Source organism: Eschscholzia californica, unplaced genomic scaffold, assembly GCF_041429995.1.
Source record: "Eschscholzia californica isolate CP2 unplaced genomic scaffold, dmEscCali1.0.p SCAF_3, whole genome shotgun sequence".
Lineage (NCBI taxonomy): Eukaryota > Viridiplantae > Streptophyta > Magnoliopsida > Ranunculales > Papaveraceae > Eschscholzia > Eschscholzia californica.
Window position 1 is genome coordinate 20,284,929 of NW_028238420.1, and position 22,075 is coordinate 20,307,003.

Below are 22,075 nucleotides of genomic sequence, written 5' to 3' on the forward strand. Positions count from 1 at the left end.
TTTCGTTCGCCTGAACTGTGTCTGTGTGAGAAAGGGGGAGAGATAAAGATCGAGGAAAAACATTGAGAGATAGAGAAACTATGAGAAATAGAGAGACAATGAGAGATATAGAGAAGTAGGAGAAGAAGAGAGAAAAATTGTGAAAGTTAGAGACAGAGTGAGCAAGAGAACGAGGGAGAGATAGTAAGAGAACGAGAAAGAGAGAGTAAGAGAACGAGAGAGAGAACAGAGAGATAGTAAGAGAACGAGAGAGAGAAGATGAAAAATTAGGAGGTAATGTTTGATGAAGTTAATTTTTGAACTAAATAAGACTATGTCACCCAAGTTAATGTTTATTGACTAAGCTCGAGAGATTCTACTTTATTGCCCAAAGCCGCAGCCATACTTAAAGCTCGGGATACATTAGTTTTTATTTTGGAGGCATCAACTAAAAAGTTGAGATATCATATAGGCCCTAGGTTCAAATAGTGGAGAGTCCGAGAGCTACATGCTCTTGGTTCAAATAGTGGAGAGACAGGGCCGCAGGAGCTTGGAGTTTTGGGATACACTCACGCTTTCAGGATATAAAGCGAATAAAATCTGCTTATATATCTTCTCCCAGCTTAGAGGTGGAAGATAAGATCTTCCGACAAGCCACAAGTTATGGTAAGAGAGCAATGTGAGATAGCGAGAGGAAGCTAAGAGAGAGAAACACAACAGAGAGGAAGTTGTTGTAGAGGATAGAGTTGAGAACAGTATGCGTATTGGTTACGTTAACTTTTTCCACCACAGGAATCGAAATGCTTGGGCTAATCTGCAAAGGAGGAACAACAAAACTTGCAAAATTACAAGGGTGAAGCTAAAAGCACCCGCACATCCATGTACAATCCAGGTGCCAACAGCACTTTGGGCGGGTGCTTTTAGCCCCCCCAAATTTCAATGGAAACCAAAACACCATCAGCATCCGAAATGGGCCATAAATATGCATATTCGTAGCCCTTCTGCCTTTCATGAAACTCATTTTAGTTGAGTGATAAGTGATAACATATAAGGAGAAACCAGGGTGCGTCTTAGTGTTTCCATACAAAATCTTCAGTCTTCCAGCTGCTGTAAATCACATAACCTAATGTAAACTTCCTCTCCAGTCTCCACTACTGAAAGCCAAATATGCATTAGGTTGGACCCTCCACCAACTACTATACCACCTTCATTCTTTTGCAACAATTGTATTCATATACCCTGTCGATAAAGCTGGAATCGGAAGACTGGTTTTCCTTGGGTGTCTACAATATCTCAGATAGCCAGCCTTACATTCCCATCAGAGATGCATCTAAAATTTCTCACATAAACTCTTTCTCCTTGGGTGTCTTGGGGGTTAATTTCTGTAGTTCAAGCAATACAAAAAGCTGCTGGTAACAGAATACTGCGTCTGGCCAAGTGGATGAGCATAAAATTGATGAATACCTCTTGCCACAAAATCAACCATTTTATACTACTCTCTACCTCCACTATTTAAGGGTTATACACACATAAATACTAAATGACCCAACTAATGAAGGGACGAAAGGGTTTTGACTTGGCCGCCCTTAAGCCCTGTAAGATAACAAGTAGAGTAGATCGACCAACACCTACGACAGAAACCCATTTCGACCCATTGGTCCTACCATCCTAGTACCGTAGGTGATTGAACGGCTAGCCTAGCACAACAGTCGTTATAACATCCATCATTTTTATTAGTATTCCTGTTTCTAGACTATGGTTTCAACTTTCAACAATTAGTTCATAAGAGCTAAAAAAGTGAGTTTCAATTTGCAACAAATTATCACATATAAGTCAGAAGAACAGATACTACTCGATATAAACAAAAGTTGCATTTCATAATTTATGACAACTTATGTAGAAATTGTGTGAGAGATGATTATAAATCTAACCAGTATGATTTCTCATACTTATTAGTATTCCACCTTTCCTGTAAACTTTATCACTGTTGATTCTTACATCGATTATGTGTTCCTCTCTCTCTATGTGTTGACAGGAAATAAAAATATCTCAAAATTTTGCTGCATAATGAATAAGGATACCGACATACCGTTACAGAAAATAAAAGATGTGTCGTATAACTTCAGAAAGATAACATGGTAAGAAAATGCTAACCATGGTAGGAAGTTTGAAGGGGGGTGGAGTCTTAATCTTTGATCCTATTCCTCATCTGTTTTCTCTTGTTAGCATCCAAGTATCTCTTTCGTAGTCGAATTGCTTTAGGTGTTACCTGCACCAGCACGATACCAATAATATGTTTGCTTAAATATTCAATTTTTTATTTTATTTTATTTTACTCTATCTTAGAAAATGAAGAGTAAAAAAAAAATAGAATAGAAGTTTGTGAGACAAACCTCAATAAGCTCATCGGAAGCAACGTAACCTATTGCTTCTTCAAGGGTCATCTGCAGTAATATAGATATGTGTTAGTATATGCTTCGTTTTGAATAGGTTGGAAGTGATTCGGTTACATTTTTACCCGACTTGCATGAGACATAATCTCATTGAGATAATGGGAAAAAAATTAAGAGTGAACTTGAGATTAATCAAAATGAGGGGATATCATGGTTGAAGAAAACATACAAGTCGAGGTGGGGATAACTTCACATTCTCGTCCTTTCCCGCAGCTCGAATATTATTTAGTTCCTTTGCTCGCACAGGATTGACCTTCACACAGTAATCGTTTCCACAGCTGGTCAAATTAACGTTCTCACAGATTACTAATACCATAAAAGAAATCGAGTGAACTTACATCAAGATCAGTGTCTCGTGAGTGTTCTCCAACGATCATGCCATCATATGCCTGCACACATAAATAATGTAAGCAGACAATCATGGTCCATGGAAGGTGGGGGGTTCTATATTAATCCGCTTATCAAAGTCCAGCAATCAGGAGAACAGCTTATTTGCGACAATCAAAATTGCATATGTTTTACTGAGTGAAAATTAAAGTCTAAATATATCGGTATGGACGTAATTACGTAAATAACATGCATATTTCAGTAAAAAGATATGAACATGCAGGGATTCTAAAGGAAAATATATCTGGGGTGCCTTGACTATGAGCCAAGCTGCCGGCCAGGTTCATGCCGGATCGAGCGAGTTAAGAGGCTTATCACCCCCCCTGGAGCCTCAAACAACATAATCGAACAGCAATTCTTGTTTAGCGAAGTCTGATCGAATCTCACTCATTAATAAACCAAAATTGATAAAAGAGCAGACAACTAATAGGCCAACGACTAAACTTGGGGGTGTTTAATTATGTGGTCTTTCTTGACGTGTCCTTTCGTTGTCAATTGGTTACTACACATCCTAGATAATAAAACATCACAGGTTAAGATATAAAAAGAGACGTACATCCATGCCGGGGGATACGAAGAGAGTTCCACGAGCTTCTAAACTCATAAGTGCATGAGCAGTGATGGTTCCAAGTCCCATTGATACCTGAACAAGCAAGCATAAACAAGCGGAATTGAAATGGTGACAAACAATGTTTTACTATTTAAGGAAATAAGTTTACAAGGCATTTTATCACTTGGTTGCAAGAAACTCTAACGTGGGACTTTGTCGTGCTTCTTGGTCTTGCTCTTGTGCTAAATGCCTAAATGCTTGATATCACCAGACCAATTCTGATCCCAAACTTCATTTTGAAACGAACAAGCAACCCAGGAATTATACAAGGGTCGCTCGTTGTTGTGGTGGACGGTGGTGGATGGTGGCGTGACTAGTTATATTTAGAATAGCGGTAGTGGAACTTATCTTGTGCTGCTAGATTTTGCAATGAGGTATTAATTGATCCAATCAAAAAATCAGGAAGAAATAGAAGTAGAGATTCAGTAAATTAATGAATCTGTTTCAAATTATTAATTGATTAATGGGGTGATGTGTCTGATTAGTGTGATATATGAAAGAGAAGCCTTCTGCTAAATCGAAAAATTGCAATTATATAAGAACTTTTCAGCTGCGATGCGGGGAGATTTCCGCTGTGTCAAGCTGGTATGGTAAAAATTTAGAAACATAAAAAGGAAAAAGGAAGTGGCATACCAAAACTCCTTTTCTAACATTTCCGAGAGGACCGCGATATTTCTCATAGGCTGCGAATAAAAATTATCAATTGGCAAACTGTACCAGAATTACAAATTTACAATAACAAAGCCCGACCTTACATGCTCAAAGCCTAAAACAGAAGAATTAAAATCTTCTAAAAATTAGTCAGGCATAGCCAACAAATTTCAGGAATTTTAGTGATGAAGCTGACGGTCCTTAAGAACCTGGATGAGATGATACTAGTATAAACTGCACATAGGATCATAGACCTCCAACTCTTCTAAATGTGACAGCAATTATTCCATGTTTTAAATGCGTGAAGAATTTCACGAAGTAAGATGGAAAGTAATCATTTCAGGCTAAGCACTTAATATCAGATATGGGCCGTATGGGTCATATCAGCCAAGGGGCAGTAAGCTGATAACTATATAACAAATATACTGAGAATAATCAGGAAAAAGATTTAAAGAAGACCATGTAGAACATCCATTTTAAGCCTAATAGATAATATCAGCGGATATGTCTGGGCATATATATTTGATAGTAGCGATTATTATCATCTGCTTACTAAGTCCAATTGGTCAACTTGGTGAGGACCCTAATGGAACTATTTAACGAGGAATAAAGGCAAATTTGTAACGCTAAAAATATTTTGGTAAAATACGCCAATCCCAAATACATCTTCAGATCTGAAACATTGGTTTCAGTGGGAGAATGCTATTCTTTTCATGAGGGAAGACAATCTAGTTATGCTATTAAATTAGATACACAAAATATGGTGAATGTAATAATTGCATGTGTACTTCTTATTGAACTTTACCAAAGATCGTCAGAAGTATAACTTAACACTAACTAGTTTATACAATATATACAATGAATAGATTGGCACGCTTTAAAGTAGAAAATAAGAAAATATTAACTTAACAAGCATACCCAGAAAAGCTCGGTGCATAAAGCCAGTGCCACGTGTATCACTGCTAAACACGCTCCTATATCCAACAAGGCCCCTGCAGCAGTAAAGGAACAAAGAAAAGCACAAATTCTAAAGTTAAGGATATTGGAATAATAAACAACTACAGAGTACAAACATAGCACCAGAAACTAAGAATAATCAAATGTGTTTTATTACAAGGGAAGTCAAATTTCTGGTTATTACAGTGAACATGTGGCTCCAAATTAAATCGATCCCGTCTTAGGTAGTAATCATACTTGATACTGAAACAAGTTCAATGGCCAAATGTACAAAATATGCATGTGCCACTATGCTAGTATGATTAGAAAAACAGAACATGGCATGCATATTTTGCGTAAAAAAGTGTCCCATTAATTTACCAGTCTGCTGCGTACAAGGAAATAATATAATTAAGACAAAGGAAATTGGTGAACCTTGATGGACAAGTTCAATGGCCAAATGTACAAAATATGCATGTGCCACTATGCTAGTATGATTAGAAAAACAGAACATGACATGCATATATTGCGTAAAAAAGTGTCCCATTAATATACCAGTCTGCTGCGTACAAGGAAATAATATAATTAAGACAAAGGAAATTGGTGAACCTTGATGGACAAGTCAAAGACATTCTAGTCCTCCCCATGTGACCTGGAACTGGACCCATGTCAACAACCTCAGCTCGTCTATGCGATAAGGCTTCCATTACAAGCCCAACATGCTCTTCGTTAACCTGAATACAGTGGTGCCAGTTGGTCAAGAATCTGAACGCATAGTTTGGGAAAGAAATATAGACCCATTGACTGCCCATATGTCGCTTACCTCAATTGTCACTTCTTCCAATGGCTCAAGCCTCTGAGAACCCTCAGTTTTATACCTGATTCAATAGAGAAAGTTTTACTTATTTATTCACATTGTAAACCAAACCTTATGTGGGACTATAATAGAGAGACGAGCAAATAGATGTTCAGCCGTGGGAAATGTTGCATGTGACTCTGTATGCAAATTGTTCACACGCTTTAGATGCAAAAGTCATGTGTCAATACTGTGGTATACCCTAATGGGAGTAAGTCTGTAACCCATTGCACCAGAGTCTACAGTTGGTGGCTTGTAGTTCTCTCTGTGCTGGCAGGGATGAGTTTGCGTTATATGTAACTTCTGGACCTATAAGTAGCCTAAATGATCAAAGAGAACTAATACAATATTAAAACTGCTCAGTTGCACTTCTATTAGAACTAGAGGTGTCTGTACACCGCAATCTTTCTCACATCAACCATGTTAATTATGTGGCTAACCTGACTCTTTGAGATTTTAGAGCAAGCAGTAGCTGACATAGTAGAATATAATGAAAACAAGGTTTTCCGCCTCAAGGGATCTGCTCTGAAAAAGTGAGGCGGCACCTTGAGGTATAACAGGCACATACCAATTTTAAGAAGCAAATTTACCCCAAATTTATGTAAGAAACATCACATATTCTGTACTTCGCTATAATTGCATAAAGTCCACATCAGAACCAAACTAACGCATTAATGCTCACAAGTAAAACCTTGCTTTCAACATTCTCCTTTTCTAGTTTTTGTATATTTTTTGTTATAATGCTTTTCCTTAATTTTAGACAAAAAAAAATTACTAGAAATTGTGCTCACGTTATGTAACAAAAAGAACTATTGAGAGAAAGAGAGCATCAGTTGTCAATGTATGAAAATATTTATTTTGCGAAGTTGCACAAATACTTAGTAGTTATACGAGCTTGCATATCAGACCTATGCAGTTAAACTCGGTTGAGTCAGCCGAGTGACTCGGGACTCGGCTCGGACTCTGGAGAAGTCCAAGCCGAGCTCGGATGAGCTCCCGGGTCTAGGTTTTTTTTCCGACTGACTCGGCTGATTTGGCCTAGTTTTGGTTTGACTCGTGTGACTCGGAAACTCAGGTCTGACTCTTAATTTTAAGAGTATTGTGGAATTAAAATCTGACTTGATGCATACACTTAATTGCTGTTTTGAATTCTTGAAACATGTAAAGACATCTAAATTTTGGAGCTACTAATTTACTCATCAAAAATTCTAGAAATAACTAGTTATAGTAGATATTCAATGTATTTAGAAATAACAAAATACTAAAAGATATTTAAGAATCTATATAATAGAATTTGAAACTTTGAAAGCTAAAAGAACTAAATACTTCAAACAATTCCTTGAAAAGAAAAGAAGAGAAAAGATTGATTCTACAGAGAGAAAATTTTAAGAGGAAAACAAGAGTTGAAGTCTTGAATTTGATGAAGTTATGATATAATTATTTTAATTTATAGTTTATTTTATTATTCTTTTAATCATTCGTAGTTACGTAGTTTACATTGAAGGTATTAGCACTAAATTTGAATTACATGCATAGACTTAGCTGACTCGGCTGAGTGACTCGGCTCGGCCTATCCCGAGCCGAGTCCGAGTTTAACAGCTATGTATCAGACAAAAACAATAATACTTTTGACTACAGCCTTACTTTGTACAACATTTACATCACACAAGAAAAAGATGCAATTGATGGGGGCATGGGGCCAAATGAAAACTGGTGGTCCAGTGTTAAAGAACTCACATAACTTTAGGTGGTGAAACAGAAAGCTCAAAACCTTCACGCCTCATGTTCTCGATTAAGATACCTGTGCCAGGAAGGGTTCGACTAGTTTCATCAGACAAGAATCTAAACTTAAATTGAAAAAAAGAAGGGCTATTCTACCATCAGAGATGAAGCTGAATTAACAAAACTGGAAGTGCTGGTAATCTGCCGAAGACTAGAGGAATGTAAGAACAACATACCTAGTTGAAGTTCACCCCTCCCTTGCACTTCAAATGACTCCGACAATCCCGGAATCACATTTATGGCAAGATTCGTCTCTGCTTCAGCCATAAGACGGTCACCAATTCTTCCTCCAGTCAACTGTAAATTTACTGAGTTAGTGAATGATCAATGAGAATGCTATAGTATGAGATAAGAAAAGGTTAGCACAGTTCCGACTTTGTATAAACATCGAAAATACATAACCACTATTATTGTCTTTTTCCTCTGTTTTTCTGCACTCAGAGCAGGACATAATTCTACTTCATTGGTACTCTAAAGCAGTTCTAACAAAATAAGATGCTATTCCTCTTTTTCGGACGATGATGCTAGTTCTGTGCTTTGTAAAAGCAATTACTTTTCCTCAGGATTCTCTCAAGTAGAAATAGAGAACGAAATAACTAGAAGTATTTGTTAGAAACCCCTCGGGATTCTTTTTCGGACGATGACGCTAGTTCTGTGCTTGGTAAATGTCACTTTTTTGGACGATGATGCTAGTTCTCTTATTCTATGTTTTACTTATTCATCTAATGCATTTTCACTTTTATAATTTTATTGGTCTTATGTTCCTTTTCTCTGGATGTGTCTGAAACTTACACGGAACTATCAAGTGACATTTAAACGTTACCAACTTATGACAGAAAATTTTAGCACATATGTGGTCTACAGCAGTTAAAGTCATGTTTCTTAATATAAGAAACTTAAGATGTGAATATTTGCAAAGCAATGGAGACAGGGAAATGCAAGAACAGGACGCAAGATTTAATTATCAAGAACAGATATAAGTCATATACAACTAGGATATGATCAAGGACTCTTACATGGGTCCCATCGCGACCTGCCAAAGGTGAGTCATTGACACCAAAAGTCATGGAAATGGTTGGAGGATCTAATTCCACTGTAGGCAGAGCAGTCATAACCTGGCAAATGTGATCCATAACAGATAAGTGATTTCAGAAATAGGAAACAAACTTCCAGCAATAAGATCCGTCGTAGTTGAATATTTGGATTATGCAGTATCTAATGTAAAACTTTGTAACTTTATGTAATTATGCGGTAATCTTATATCCTTTCATATGTTCATTAGAATTTATCAAAGAAAAAAACCAATTTCTGAATATTGCCGTTATAAGGAACCTCTGAGCCGAGTCACGAGTTCATCGTAACTCACGACAGCAACTACTTAAAAAAGAAATATTAGCAAGATGAAGAAACAAATGACAACTAGACGTCTGGGATTTGCATATTATCTCCATATATTACGTCAAACAAGCAACAAAACAACTCTATGACTTCCTATATCCAATGAAGGAGTCATGAAATAATAGTAACTATGTTGTAAAAGGCGTCGCCTAGGCGAGCTTAAGCGCCAAAAGCGCCAGGTTGATGGAAGAGGCGCTTAAAATTGAGGCGAGAAACCCAGATTTCCCCTGGTGGCGCCTTTAGCCGCTTAGGCGAGAGCCTTTAGGCGCCCCAGGGGAAGCGTGAGGCGGGCCAAGTCGTTAGGGTGGTGCCCTCAGCTTTTTTTTTTTTTTTTTAGGGCTTTAGCCCAAATCAAAGACAGATTCCCTAATCTGTTTCTCTCTCTAAACCTCACGCCCACCACCATGAACGGCTCTTGAAACCGAAACTTCATCTTCTTCTCCTTCAATCTTCATCAATATCATCAGGTAAGTCGGTTATTCTAAGTTCTAACCTGTTCATCTTCTCCCTCTTCTTGTTTCTTTTTCAAAAACTTTTAAAATCGATTTTTTTGCTGTTTTTTTTCTATTTTCAGCAACTAATTTTTTTTTTTGTTTACTTATTCTTAATCTTAAGTCATAACCTATGTTATTTACTAGTTAGTTAGTAGTTACTAACTTATTAATACTATTAAAATCTCTTTTTTTGGCTGTTTTTTTTTATAATTTTCAGCAACTAATCTTTTTTTTTTTTTTTTTTTACTTATTCTTAATCTTAAGTCTTAACCTATGTTATTTACTAGTTAGTACTTAGTAGTTAGTAGTTACTAACTTATTAATACTATTAAAATCTCTTTTTTTGCTGTTTTTTTTAATTTTCAGCAACTAATTTTATTTTATTTTTACTTATTCTTAATCTTAAGTCTTAAGACTCTTAACTAATGTTATTTACTAGTTAGTACTTAGTAGTTACTTGTGAATTATATGGTTTGTGTGAGTTTGTGAGTTATATGGTTTGTTTTTGAATGCTTGGATGTTAAGCTTTATACCTTTAATTTTGGCATTTGAGTGTTTATTTTGTTATTTTTATGTTAGGTACTTAGGTATGTATGTATTACTAAATATATATATACTATTTAGGTATGTATGTATTACTAAATATATATATACTATTTGTTTGAGACAAACGCCTCAGCTCGCCTAAGCTCGCCTAAGCTCGCTTAGGCAAGGCGATGGTTCTGTCGCCTCGCCTCGCCTCGCGCCCGAGACAACATAGAATAGTAATATTGCCTAGTTTATAAAAATAAAAATCTAAGCAGTACTTTGGGGTATTAAATTGAAAATGAACCTAGGTGTGTGCGGTGCTGGTACACTAGCTCACATTTTTTTTGTAATGTCCTACTCGCTTAATAATATCCATTATGCATAAGGAAAAATATTAACATTAGAAAGAACAATACTTTATTGTAATGGTCTTACAACTACAAATATGGTTTTGAGGAACTCCTGAGCACAACCAAATTAGGCTAGCATGGATAACAATGTCTAACATGACGTCACTAAGAAAATACATTAGTAAAAGGTAGTGAGAAACAATGTAAATACACAAACCTCCACACTTGCAACAGTGTGACCAATTGAAGGAGTTGTTAACCCAGCCATAGATACAATGTCACCAGCTCCAGCACCATCAACTACAACCATGCTTGTTCCCTTCTTTTTCATAATTTTCAGAACCTGCAGAAACAGTTTCTCTAGGATGATTGAGATAATAATAATAATAATAATAATAGTAGAACTTGCAATAATTGAAGTGATCTAGAGCAGATAAAACTAGTATTAAAGTTGTCCGCTAACTAAGGTGATAAACACAAACCTTTCCTTCTTCAAACTTCTCAACTCCAGAATCTGTAATACGGAGACCATGTACTCTATCTCCAATCTGAATGGCTCCTGAGGTGATGCGCCCGGTCAATATCCGGCCAAGATAAAAGTCTCGCTCCATCATGGATACCTGCAAGGGACTGTCAAGCATCTCATCTAATAGAAATTATTAACAATGTAACAATAATTCCTACTGTGATCATTCCCTTGGACTAGGTAAAAAAACAGAAGGACGGTGGTAAATTCCCGAAGTCAAGAAACAGACAAAAACAGAGCCCCTGATCATTGGATTTTTAATGCTATCAGCCTTTGGTGAAATATAGATAAAACACAAATATTATCGGCTAGCCAACCAAGAAATCAGCCATCTTTAGGAATAATCATGGAAAAAAAAGTATGTGAACTCGTACACAAACATCCCAGATTAAAAAAACACATCTGCGTCGATTCAGCGGAGCTTTTAAATGTCACACAGTCACAGAATAGTTGCAAGTACATTATGATAAAAAGAGTTATACACCATGGAGAAACTAGAAAGTGCTACAGAAGTAATTTACAGATGTAGCGAGAAAGGAACACTATTCAAATTCTAGCAAGATTCCAGTACTAACCAGCATCTTGAAAGGTCCATCAAGGGTGACATTTGGTGCAGGAACACGTTTTACAATGGCATCAAGCAATTGTAACATATTTTTCGATTCTGCAGGAGGTTCTTTGGTGAATGTGGAAGAAGCCCATCCTTCCTTGGCAGAAGCATAAAGAACAGGGAAATCTAGCTGTTCCTCTGTAAATTGGGAAGGATAAAACCAATCTAAAATCAACTTAACTGTACGGATTGAAGCATATAATCTATTCAAACATTTATATAGCACCAAAATTTGCAATACCTGTAGCACCAAGATTTGCAAAAAGATCAAACACAAGACTCTCCACTTCATCGCATCTCTCTTCAGAAACTATAAACCCCAAATTCATGAGCAAAAGAAAAACATTGAAAGTACAGAAATCTGAAAGGGAAGTTGGCAAAATTTTCCTTGGCATTGTTGAATTAACTATACAGTTGTTAAAGCAGAGGTAAGTAAGACTAAGCAATCTGAAAGATACTACAGTTCCAAAACTATTGGACGATGCAAAACTAGTTCATCTTTCAATAATATAAGTACAAATTGCAAGTACAAGTTTTCTGATTACAGGTAACTGTGCAACATATCAATAGTTGGAAGAATGACAGCAAGGTTATATTCTCATCGGATGAATAAGAGAACTACGCAAATGTGAAAGCATGGAGAGTAGCAGTTAAGAAATAACAGTGAGTAAAGTTCTATGTTGAAAAAGTCGGGTACTAGTCCCCTGCTCGTCAGGGGCTACTCCCCTGCCAGTCGGGGACTAATCCTCAGTCGCCACTTTGGCGACTCGACTAGGGTTGAACCCTAGTCGAGACAAATTTCGAATAAAGCCCCGACTCGGCCCGACTAGGGTCGAGTTGAGTCGGGACTAGGGCAGGGGCGGCCCAAGCCCAAAGCAGCTGCTTTGGGCCCCAAGCTTACCAAGGGCCCCCACTTCACATTACTTTGAAGACACCACCAAGAATTTTTAATGAAAAGGCAGCCCCGTCAAACATATGGCACACAAAAGGTGGCCCGTCATTTCCTAAAAAGAAAAAAAAGTTATCTCTTTCCCTCTATCTTTCTCCCTGTTTGTATCTCTCTTTAAGTTGTCCCAATTGGTACTCCTCATATTTTTAACTATTACTTTTGTTTCATAATTATTTTTTAGTTCTATATAATTAGATCAATCAAATATTTGTTTACAATGTCTTGGATTATTCGATACATTACATACATTTTAAATGTTTCTGCTTACATCAATTTTGTAAATACTACACATCGCTTTTCTTTTCGTGTAAAGGTACTTCGACCAGGTTATTTATTATTAAAATAGAAAATTTTGGTGTATCTATCACTACGAAATAATTTTTATGATACAACTTGGTGAATAGTTAGCTAAGATTCCTATACATCATTTGGACAGTGAAATATTCAAGCAAAAATACACAGTCGGTTAGCTTCTTGACGGATCAAACAACTTAAATTTTGCGAAGTCTTTTTACCTTCTTCGATTTTAACATTCAGTGTGATTCTTTATACCTAATATTACATATAGAAAAATATAACTATTTTTTGTTGATATAATTATATAAATAGAGGGGACTAATTTTCAAGTTCGCTTTGGGCCCCCTAGAGAATTGGGCCGGCCCTTGACTAGGGTGTGTTCCCTATTTCCCAAACCGAGAAAGGCTAATCTAGGCCTTCTTCACTCATTTTCTCTTCTCTAAACATCAATGAAACACGATTGAAGTATATTTTGAAGCCATCTTTATCAAACTTGATTTCTAGTACGTTTCTCTCTCTATCTTCTCTATTTTTCTTCTAACAACTCTTTCTCTCTCTAGAAATCATAAGTTGATTTTTTTTTATAGAAACACAAATTAACGTTAAGTTTTAGTTGTTTATACTTCATTAATGTTGTGTAACTTGTTGACAAGTAGATTTGGCTTGTCAGGGTTAAATTTGTAGTGCTTTATACTCATTATGAACTGATTTTAGGGTTTAGGGTCTGATTTTTGGTGATTTTATACTCATAGTGAACTGATTTTGTTCCTTTTTTGGTTGATTGGAAACAATAAAGTCCTTTTCTGATTGGAAACAATAAAGTCCTTTTCTGACTGATTTCTTAGTCTTTTAATGTTGAAAGCATGTTTATAATTAGTCTATAGTTATTAGGGTTTGATTTCTTAGTCTTTTTTGACTGATTGCATAGTGCTTCAAAGTTCAATCTAGTATGATGTTAAAATACTTTGGATGGTCTGAAATCTGAATTTATTGATATTTGCTTTAATTTGATCTCAAATGTTTATATTTATGCCTATATATAATTACATATACAAAATAAATTATATATTTATATTATACGACTAGTCACGTATAAATACGACTGTTAACGACTAATCCTAGTCCCGGGTCCGCCGACTAGTCCCCGTTGCCGCCTTTTTCAACATAGGTAAAGTTTTCCTTCTTATATGTTCATTAGATTTTTCAAAAAAGAATTAGCTGTGAGTCGAAGTATGATTTAATATATTCAAAGAAGAGAAAAGGAAGAATGTCAAAAAAAGTAAAATAACCAATAAATCAGGGCCAAAGTATTTCACCAGATGTTATGCCAAAAACGATCAATAGAAATAGACAGAAGGGTGAATTAATTTGCTTTCGTAAGCAGTTCAATTGACAGAATCCGTCACCACACCATGCAATCAGACTATTGTAATGAAGTGGGTGAAAAAGCATAAAAACAGTAAAATGTAACGGTAATAGGAATTCCACAGATGAAATAGCAAAGATGTACTACCTGAAGGTCTGTCTACTTTGTTCAGAAGGAGAAGTGGCCTAAGTCCATATTTAAGAGCCTTTGCAAGAACAAACTTTGTCTGAGCGAGGGGACCTTCACCAGCATCTACAACTAAAACTGCTCCTTCAACCATGCCAACAACCCTTTCAACCTATCGTCCCATGATTACCATTCAGACGGCTTACCGGTATACAATAAATTGAGCATGTATTTGTGTATATATTAATATACTTAGATCAAATTAATATATTATGATATCAGGTAAGAGAATGTTCAAAGTACTGAAAGTAAGAGGAAGACATACTTCACCACCAAAATCTGCGTGTCCTGGTGTATCAACCATGTTTAGCTCATTTTCGTTCCATGAAATGGTAGTTACCTGCAGATAAACAGAGACCATCATAATGTTGAGCACTGGATACACAATTCAACTTACGCTTAACATGGCAAGTTAACCAAACTAGTACTCAAATTGTTCAGCTACAAAACGTCTGATGCTATGTATTTAGTAGGTGCCGATGAAACATTTATCATAGGTTTGAAAGGGTTACATATACGAAAAAGAACAGCATGTCGCTGTAGTTGTTCATTGGGAGGCTTGGATATTGTGAGAGATTCCAAGGCCTTACCAATTCCCTCGTACATATATAGTTTTGTTTTCCAATATATTCATTCAAAGTTTCAAAAAAAAAGGACAGCATCTTCCTCGATAACTTGATGGTGAGAATGGAAGCACCAACAATATTTCACTTAGGACACACAACCAATTTTCATATATTAGACATTAACCGCTGGAGCAGGGGTTAATTGATATATCGACTAACAAAAAACATAACCAAAACAGCAAAAAGGACAAAACTTTATGAAAAGATCATCTCAATTTTTTAATTGTGCATTCAAAGGTCATGATCATCGAGTCATTCTCAAAACTAGGAAAGTGAAGAAATGTATCCTTACGTGGGAAATGATAAAGTCTAGGAGTGTGTAGTCCTAAGAAACATCTGCAGATATGTTAATTAGGCATTAAAAGATGTCCATTAAACCTTTTTTTTTCTATTTTTTAGTTTCTAGCTTGTGGGTGGCCAAATCGAAATCTTGGCTGAACATTGGGTTAGAAATTGTGTTTCCTATTCTAAAATGTGGCATTTCATCATTGAAACTCATATAATTTCTGCTCCTTCAATCTCCTGTAAATTGTATGTTAAGAGTGTCATAAAGTCTCAAATAAACGTTATCCATGATCGACAAGGATTTGTTCCAATCTGTAGAATAAGTGGACACTGTTCAGGATAATTTGATTTCTGGCATCTTCAAATAATCAATGATCAGATGCCCAACATTAAACCATGTCTGGTCCCAAACCTAAGCTTGTATAGCATTAAATGGAATTACTAAACAAATTGCTTGAAGGGATTAAGTTCTCCAAGTCTCTAACAAGTTGAACCCACAAGTAGGATCCACAGTTTCAACAAAATTAGGAATCTTACAAATCCCAAACTTTTAAAACATACTCTAAAATCCTTTTAAAACCCCAAATGAAATGAAATTTTTATTACATCAAGTTTTCAATACACATGTAACCAAGAAACAAACCTAAAAATATCAAATTTTTTACATACAAGAGAAAAAGGGAATTAATCTAGGGTTTGAGAAAGTTCTATTACCTTTGAAGCAATTGTAATACCACGTTCACGTTCAAGACTAATAGAATCAAGAGCTCGTTCATGAGGAATATCAGCACCACACTGACGAAGAAGTCTGTCCATGAGAGTTGTCTTACCATGATCGACATGGGCAATAACAGCAACATTACGAATCCTACTTGGGTCCAAAGCTTTACTACTTGAAGTAATGGAGGATGAAGCTGTAGCTGCTGAGAAGTGACGAGAGAGATTTGGGATCCGATGAAGGAGAGAAGATTTGAGAGGATGGGTAGAGAGAGAATGAGAAGAAGAAGACGAAGTAGAGAGAGATCTTCGAGAGGTGGAATAGAGAGCTCGAAGTAATGGACCTGCCATTTCTAATGGTGAAATGACTACTTCGGCAGCAGTCTCCCAACCGTTGTTGAAGTTGGAAGTAGTATCTGAGTAGAAGAAGAACTTCAATACTCAATAGACCTAGCAGAAATAAGACGGTTCAGTCCAACTTATTTGGTTTAATTCCAATTCTCACTTCAATTTATGACCAACTACAGAGTTTGGCCCCCAATGCCATTTTTCCGTCAATAACATTGATATTGACGTCTAACGCCTTTTACCTTTTTATTCTTGTGCGCTTTTAAATCTTGTATGACGGCGAAAAATTGCAATGTTCGGTAATTTCGACTTAGTAATAAATTTAATTAACGGTCTTATTAGTAAGGCTTTTTCTCTTAAGAAAAGTTATAAACACCGCCAGATGCGATCTTCCATGAGAGATGCTCCAATTAATCCTCTTTCGGGAACATCACTTGAGAATTTCATGGGTGCACGTGGTTTTTCCTTTGCACCTACAACAACTTCTTTTGTGCCAATTATCTTTTGGGTTCAAATTGCTTACAAAAACCTTAAATGCATAAGCAATAAATGTCATTTTGTTCTAAGCACAGTGAAACTTAATTCAATAAGTATTTGAGGTGTCAATTTTTTAGCATGCCTGTGGCTAGATAAAGTGAAATATGGACGGAAAGGTACCTTTAAAAGTAATAAGGATTAATGAGTATTTTTGTGGTCTTCTTAATCGTTGGGCGAAAGATTGTCCATATGTACCCCTTGCCCAAATTCTTCATATTAAGACGGTTCAGATTCTTCAAGTGCATTTATAGTAAGTATATGAGGAAAAATAAGTATGAAATCTTATGTCTAGCGTAGAAGAGATCGGACGACCATGATTAATGAGGACTTTTTTATAAATTATGGAGGATCTTTAGACAATATTTATATTCTATATAACAGAAGGAAAAAAGCTGACTGGGACAAACATCATTTATTAATAAAGTATATTATTTGGAAGCCCTTTCCCATTGAGGATATAGTCCTTGTCTTATCTATTATAATAAAACAATTCAATTAGGTGTTCATGATATAAGTCTGGGAGTCCATTATTTGGGCAGATTTTGCATCTAACAGATGAAACTTCTTTATTCACAATACTGTCTAAGTGTTTGTGTAATTAGGTACCCTATTGTAGGCTATTTTAGTCATGTACCCAACACCTCCTATTTTTTTCTCTTGATTTCTCCTTCATCCGACTTCAATTTCGTCCCTCTCCCCCTAACTGGCAATTACTTTCACTCTCTCTAGATCTCTCTATCTTTCTCTCTATTTGATTCAACATCTCCATCAAAATCAATCTCTCTCTTGAAATCAATCTGTAAAAGTCAGTAACTACAATAAGTAATTGTGGTTAAAAGCAAGTTGTTCTTCAGTATATAATTTTTTGTGGAATTTTGCTCAAGATGTGTTTGAAGGAATGCTTCACTTATTATTGGGTAACCCATGTAACCTCTGCTCTAACGTCATGTCATTCTTAAAAAAATAACATACTTGTTTTTCAATGGTGTCCCCTACAAGAAAAAATACCCAAGTTACTAATAGTAGAAACCTAAGCTTCTAAAACAAATTGGTGAGTGCAAATTTTGAATATCCATATTAATTTTTGGAATTCTTGAAATTTCGGAGTTGGTACGATCAAGAATTACAAACTGAACTGAACTTGAAAACAAAATAGGGTATTTGTGTTATTTGATTCCGGTGATCTTTCTTGGTTGATCTTAGATAATTTGATTTGATTTTGATGGTCTTTTTAATTGCAGTGAGGTATTTCTTTTCCTTTCACCTTCATATTTTGATTTAGAGTAAGCAATTCTTCTTTTGTTTCTTTTCCTATTCTTCTCCACTTCATTAAGGTTGTGTTTGATAGGCCATTTTTCTAGAGAAAAGATAAACATTTACCCAAAAGTTATGGCCTTCAACGTGTTTGATTGACAATTACGGGAAAGTAGAAAATGGAGTCACATGAGTATTTCTTTCAAATATTTCCCTAAAACCTGGGAATTTGTTACCCATCTAATAGAGGAGTAAATTTTTCTCCTCGGTTTTGAAACCCCAACGGAAATCCTACACACAAATCTTTTTTTCTGTTCACATTCTTTCCATGATGTCCATCATCAACAACCAGAACATATTCTTCAATACTTACAAATTCTTCACTAATCTCATTACGAAAACATCATCTTCCTCATAATTAAACAAACTCGGGATGTAAATCTTCATGAGGAACATTCTCAATCAAAAGAAAATTCCTCACACAATTTCCAAAACAGTTTATGAACTTCAGGTGAGCAGTGATCTCAATTGCTAACCAAGCAAAATAAATCCATTATCTAAAACTAAAGCTTCCATAGCATAAACAAGAACATCAGCAGTAATAAGAAAATAACATAGGAGCGTTTAATGAACTTCTCTGACTATAATTGTTCCAATAAAGTTGAATTTTTTTAGGGTTTTACTAGGAATAGATTTGTTCCTTTTGAGGTTTGCTTCAGTGGCGACATAATAAGGAACTAACCACTCATGTTGATCCACAACCACAAGCATAATTCAATTGTTTTCTTCCCAGAGATTGAAGAGATAGGTATACGGATTAGTGGTTGTTGGAGAAGTGGAGTAGGTTGATGACCATTTCTCAAGAAATTTGAGAAGGACCAGAGAAAAAGGCCAAGTTGAAGTTCCTACGTGCATTGATCCATTCTCTTGTTGAATTGATAGGATTGAATCATGAATTTTTAGCTTAGCAAACCAAACGGTAGAAAAAGTAAGAATTATTCTCGAAGAAAATGTTACTTGGAGAAAATAATTCTCGGAGTAAATATTTCCCCAATTTTTTTTCTTTTCCCAAATTGCAATCAAACACAACCTAAGTTTTTTATTCTTGATTCTTCTTCATTTAAATAATTTAATCATGTTTGTTTTTTGGACCAAATAACTCTCTCTCTCTCTCTCTTAAAATGAACTGAAAGCATAAATTGATCATAACAAGTGCTTCACTTTTACCCCTTTCTGAAAGTTATTGTTGATATTTCCATAGAAAATGTTGTTGGGTTCCCGTAAGTACTGTAAATTGATCACTACAATAATGATTCTTCTCATAGATTTTCTATGTTTTTTTTCTTGTGATGTTCTCCCTATCAAATGCTTCTTCTCGGTTTGTTTTCTAATAGATTAGTAATAGGTTTGTCAACAACTCAATTTGTGTTGCAAATAGGTAAAAACATGTAATAGTTTTATTTGCTCGACGTAAGCTTGTGCACAATAACCAAGTTTGTTTTCTTGCTTAGTTTTCTTACAAATTCGATTAACCAAAAGGTAAGAAGTTAAATTTGGTGTTCGGTTAAATGTCTAAGTGAAGTGACAATTTTTTTTATTATTTTGAGGCATTTGATTAAGTTTGTTCTGTTTCCTATTTGTTGGAGCATCTCCAATGGGACACTCAAATTCTAAAACTTAGAGGGTCACTTAGGATCTTTAGAGATTTTGTTAAAAAACTTCTCCAATGAGACACTTTAATTGACACTCCATGATGATGTGGATGCATTTAATATGGAGACTCTCAATATGGATACTCTAAAATTAGAGTGTCTTCTAGAGACTCTCTAGGTGTCACTCTAAAATTTTAACCAATAGAAAATTTTGCCTTTTTACGATTTTTTTCCTATTGAATTCAAGAGTGACATGTCTACTAAGTAGAAATGTTTTAGAGATCTCCATTGGAGACAAATTTTTTTTAGAGTTTTTCCATCTTAATACTTAGAGAAGAGAAAATTAACTCACACTTGACAACTAAGATTTTCGAGTTTTTCTTAGAGTGTTCCATTGGAGATGCTCTTAGTGGTTAGTTGAAATCTGCTTAAAATCTATGTTTTCATGTTTGTAAGGTTTAATGGTGAAATATTTTGGTCGGGGAAAATGTTAAAAGCTATCTGAAGTATATGGCTGGATTTCATAATATTTTCTGAAAATACAGATTTGGAAAGTAAAAAACTTCATTATTTTGATCATCCATTGGATTTTGTTTTTGTTGGATTTTATTTATGGCTGACTAAACTCTGATACTACTTTTGTGTGTTTGAAAAAAAGTCAGTTGAATAAAAGATGTTGCCTAAAAAATTAATAAACACATCTAGATTGTAAAAATTAAATTATACATTTAAGGTGACATTTTCTAATTCTCATGCATAGATATATTTTGGGTCAGTTCTTTGTGTTCTAATATCATGGACATTTACCTGTTTTATTTCCCCTTAACTTTATACGATCTTCTATAGGTGTTGTTAGTCAGATTTTCTCCTATAGGTGAGTAATTTCATCTACTTCGATTTTACTCATTGAAGTTTTATTTGCTTTTCCGTGTTGAATTTCTATAATCTTTATTTATTTTTACTCTCATGGGCGAAGAAAGCTTTAATGCTGAAAAGATGAAGCGAAATCAAACCGAGTTTGAAATAGGTACGTAAGTATCAAAATAGCAACGTGAAGAGGAAATTTTGTATGTTTATTGACGAGGAAATCAAAATCATATTTTAATTAATTGGGTGTTAGTATTTAGGATTCTCGGTTGTTTCCGGTTTCTAATTTTTCTGTATTACGTATAGTTATTTTGGTCGACCAGACTTGATTAAAGAAGTTTGAAGACTAGAAACCAAAAGAAATATCTGATTGCATTTTGCTATGTTATATTGTTCAGATATTATAGGTGCACATCATAAGTGAAATATTTGTTACTATATCCTATATCGAATTTACTAAATTTTATATTTTAGGTGTAATAAAATATTAATTGAATGACTTTGAATCCTGAACAACTGAGTCCACCAACAGAAAGAAACGAAACACGTGAAGATGTAAGTATAAACATAAGTGTCCTTCTCTCTCTCTCTTTCACAGTCTTTCACTCTCTATATGTATATATTTTAGATTTTTTTTGTTTAATCTTTCTTTTATTCTTTTAGGTTTAAACAATACGTTTGGTCTTCTTATATTTGTCTACTAGGCTTCTGCCGCGTCAACGCCTTGGCGTAGATAATAGAGAGATTCTTGCGATTCAAACCATATTGAAAAGGAGAAGAAATATTTGAACTGGATGTGCCAATTATTTTCAGGTGAAGGAGAATGAGTAACCATATAGAAAATGAGAAGAAAGTTTATGCTTTTGAGAGAGATATATAGAGAATGTCTGAAGATTTGTGTGGAGAAAAATGGTTAGAGAATGAAAGGTGGAAGTGAGTATGAGAAATCGCGAGAGAGAAAGGAAGAGAAGGTATACGGGAAGTAGTTATTTTAGGGGTATTTTGACCCATTGTAGTATATTAAAAAACTAATTGTTGACACTAATACCTCTCTCTTTTGAGTCGATTTACATAAAGAGGGATTTATACCAGTCGTCGAATGTGATCTATATCAAAATCTCAAATAAAATAGACGACTAGACTTACACCTCAAATAAACGGCTAGCCTGTTTTATTATAGTAGTTATAATAGATTTTCTGATGTCCAATTAATTTTTTCCAGAAATAAGTGAAAATACTATCACATAGGTAATGTTATTAGACAAATTAACAAAGTAAGTGAACTTACCATTTTTCCATGCGCATTGGTACTCGAGCAAACGACGTGTGCCATATGGGCACATGTTATCTCGAGTCCTTTATTAAGAAAAAGGATGTTTGTCTCAATAAGCGTAAAATCCTTATGTTTTATTATATAGACTAGTTATTTAT

At 35.2% G+C, this 22,075-nt stretch overlaps 1 protein-coding gene and 1 pseudogene across 1 annotated transcript; both read right to left on the minus strand.

Moving 5' to 3' along the window:
- Positions 1–1,837: 1,837 nt before the first annotated feature.
- On the minus strand, positions 1,838–16,525 carry EMB2785 (elongation factor family protein). Its single transcript, XM_086664862.1, has 20 exons — positions 15,984–16,525; positions 14,624–14,698; positions 14,320–14,470; positions 11,802–11,870; positions 11,526–11,698; positions 10,907–11,044; positions 10,642–10,767; positions 8,671–8,769; positions 7,831–7,951; positions 7,610–7,673; positions 5,840–5,894; positions 5,626–5,750; positions 4,999–5,072; positions 4,063–4,112; positions 3,376–3,462; positions 2,771–2,821; positions 2,602–2,685; positions 2,373–2,423; positions 2,134–2,248; positions 1,838–2,039 (listed from the first exon to the last, which is right to left on the minus strand). The coding sequence occupies exons 1-19, from the start codon at positions 16,335–16,337 to the stop codon at positions 2,165–2,167; spliced, it is 2,031 nt and encodes a 676-aa protein (XP_086520988.1). The 5' UTR covers positions 16,338–16,525; the 3' UTR covers positions 1,838–2,039; positions 2,134–2,164.
- Positions 16,526–18,494: 1,969 nt separating this feature from the next.
- On the minus strand, positions 18,495–21,977 carry LOC147548944 (uncharacterized; annotated as a pseudogene).
- Between the last annotated feature and the right edge of the window lie 98 nt (positions 21,978–22,075).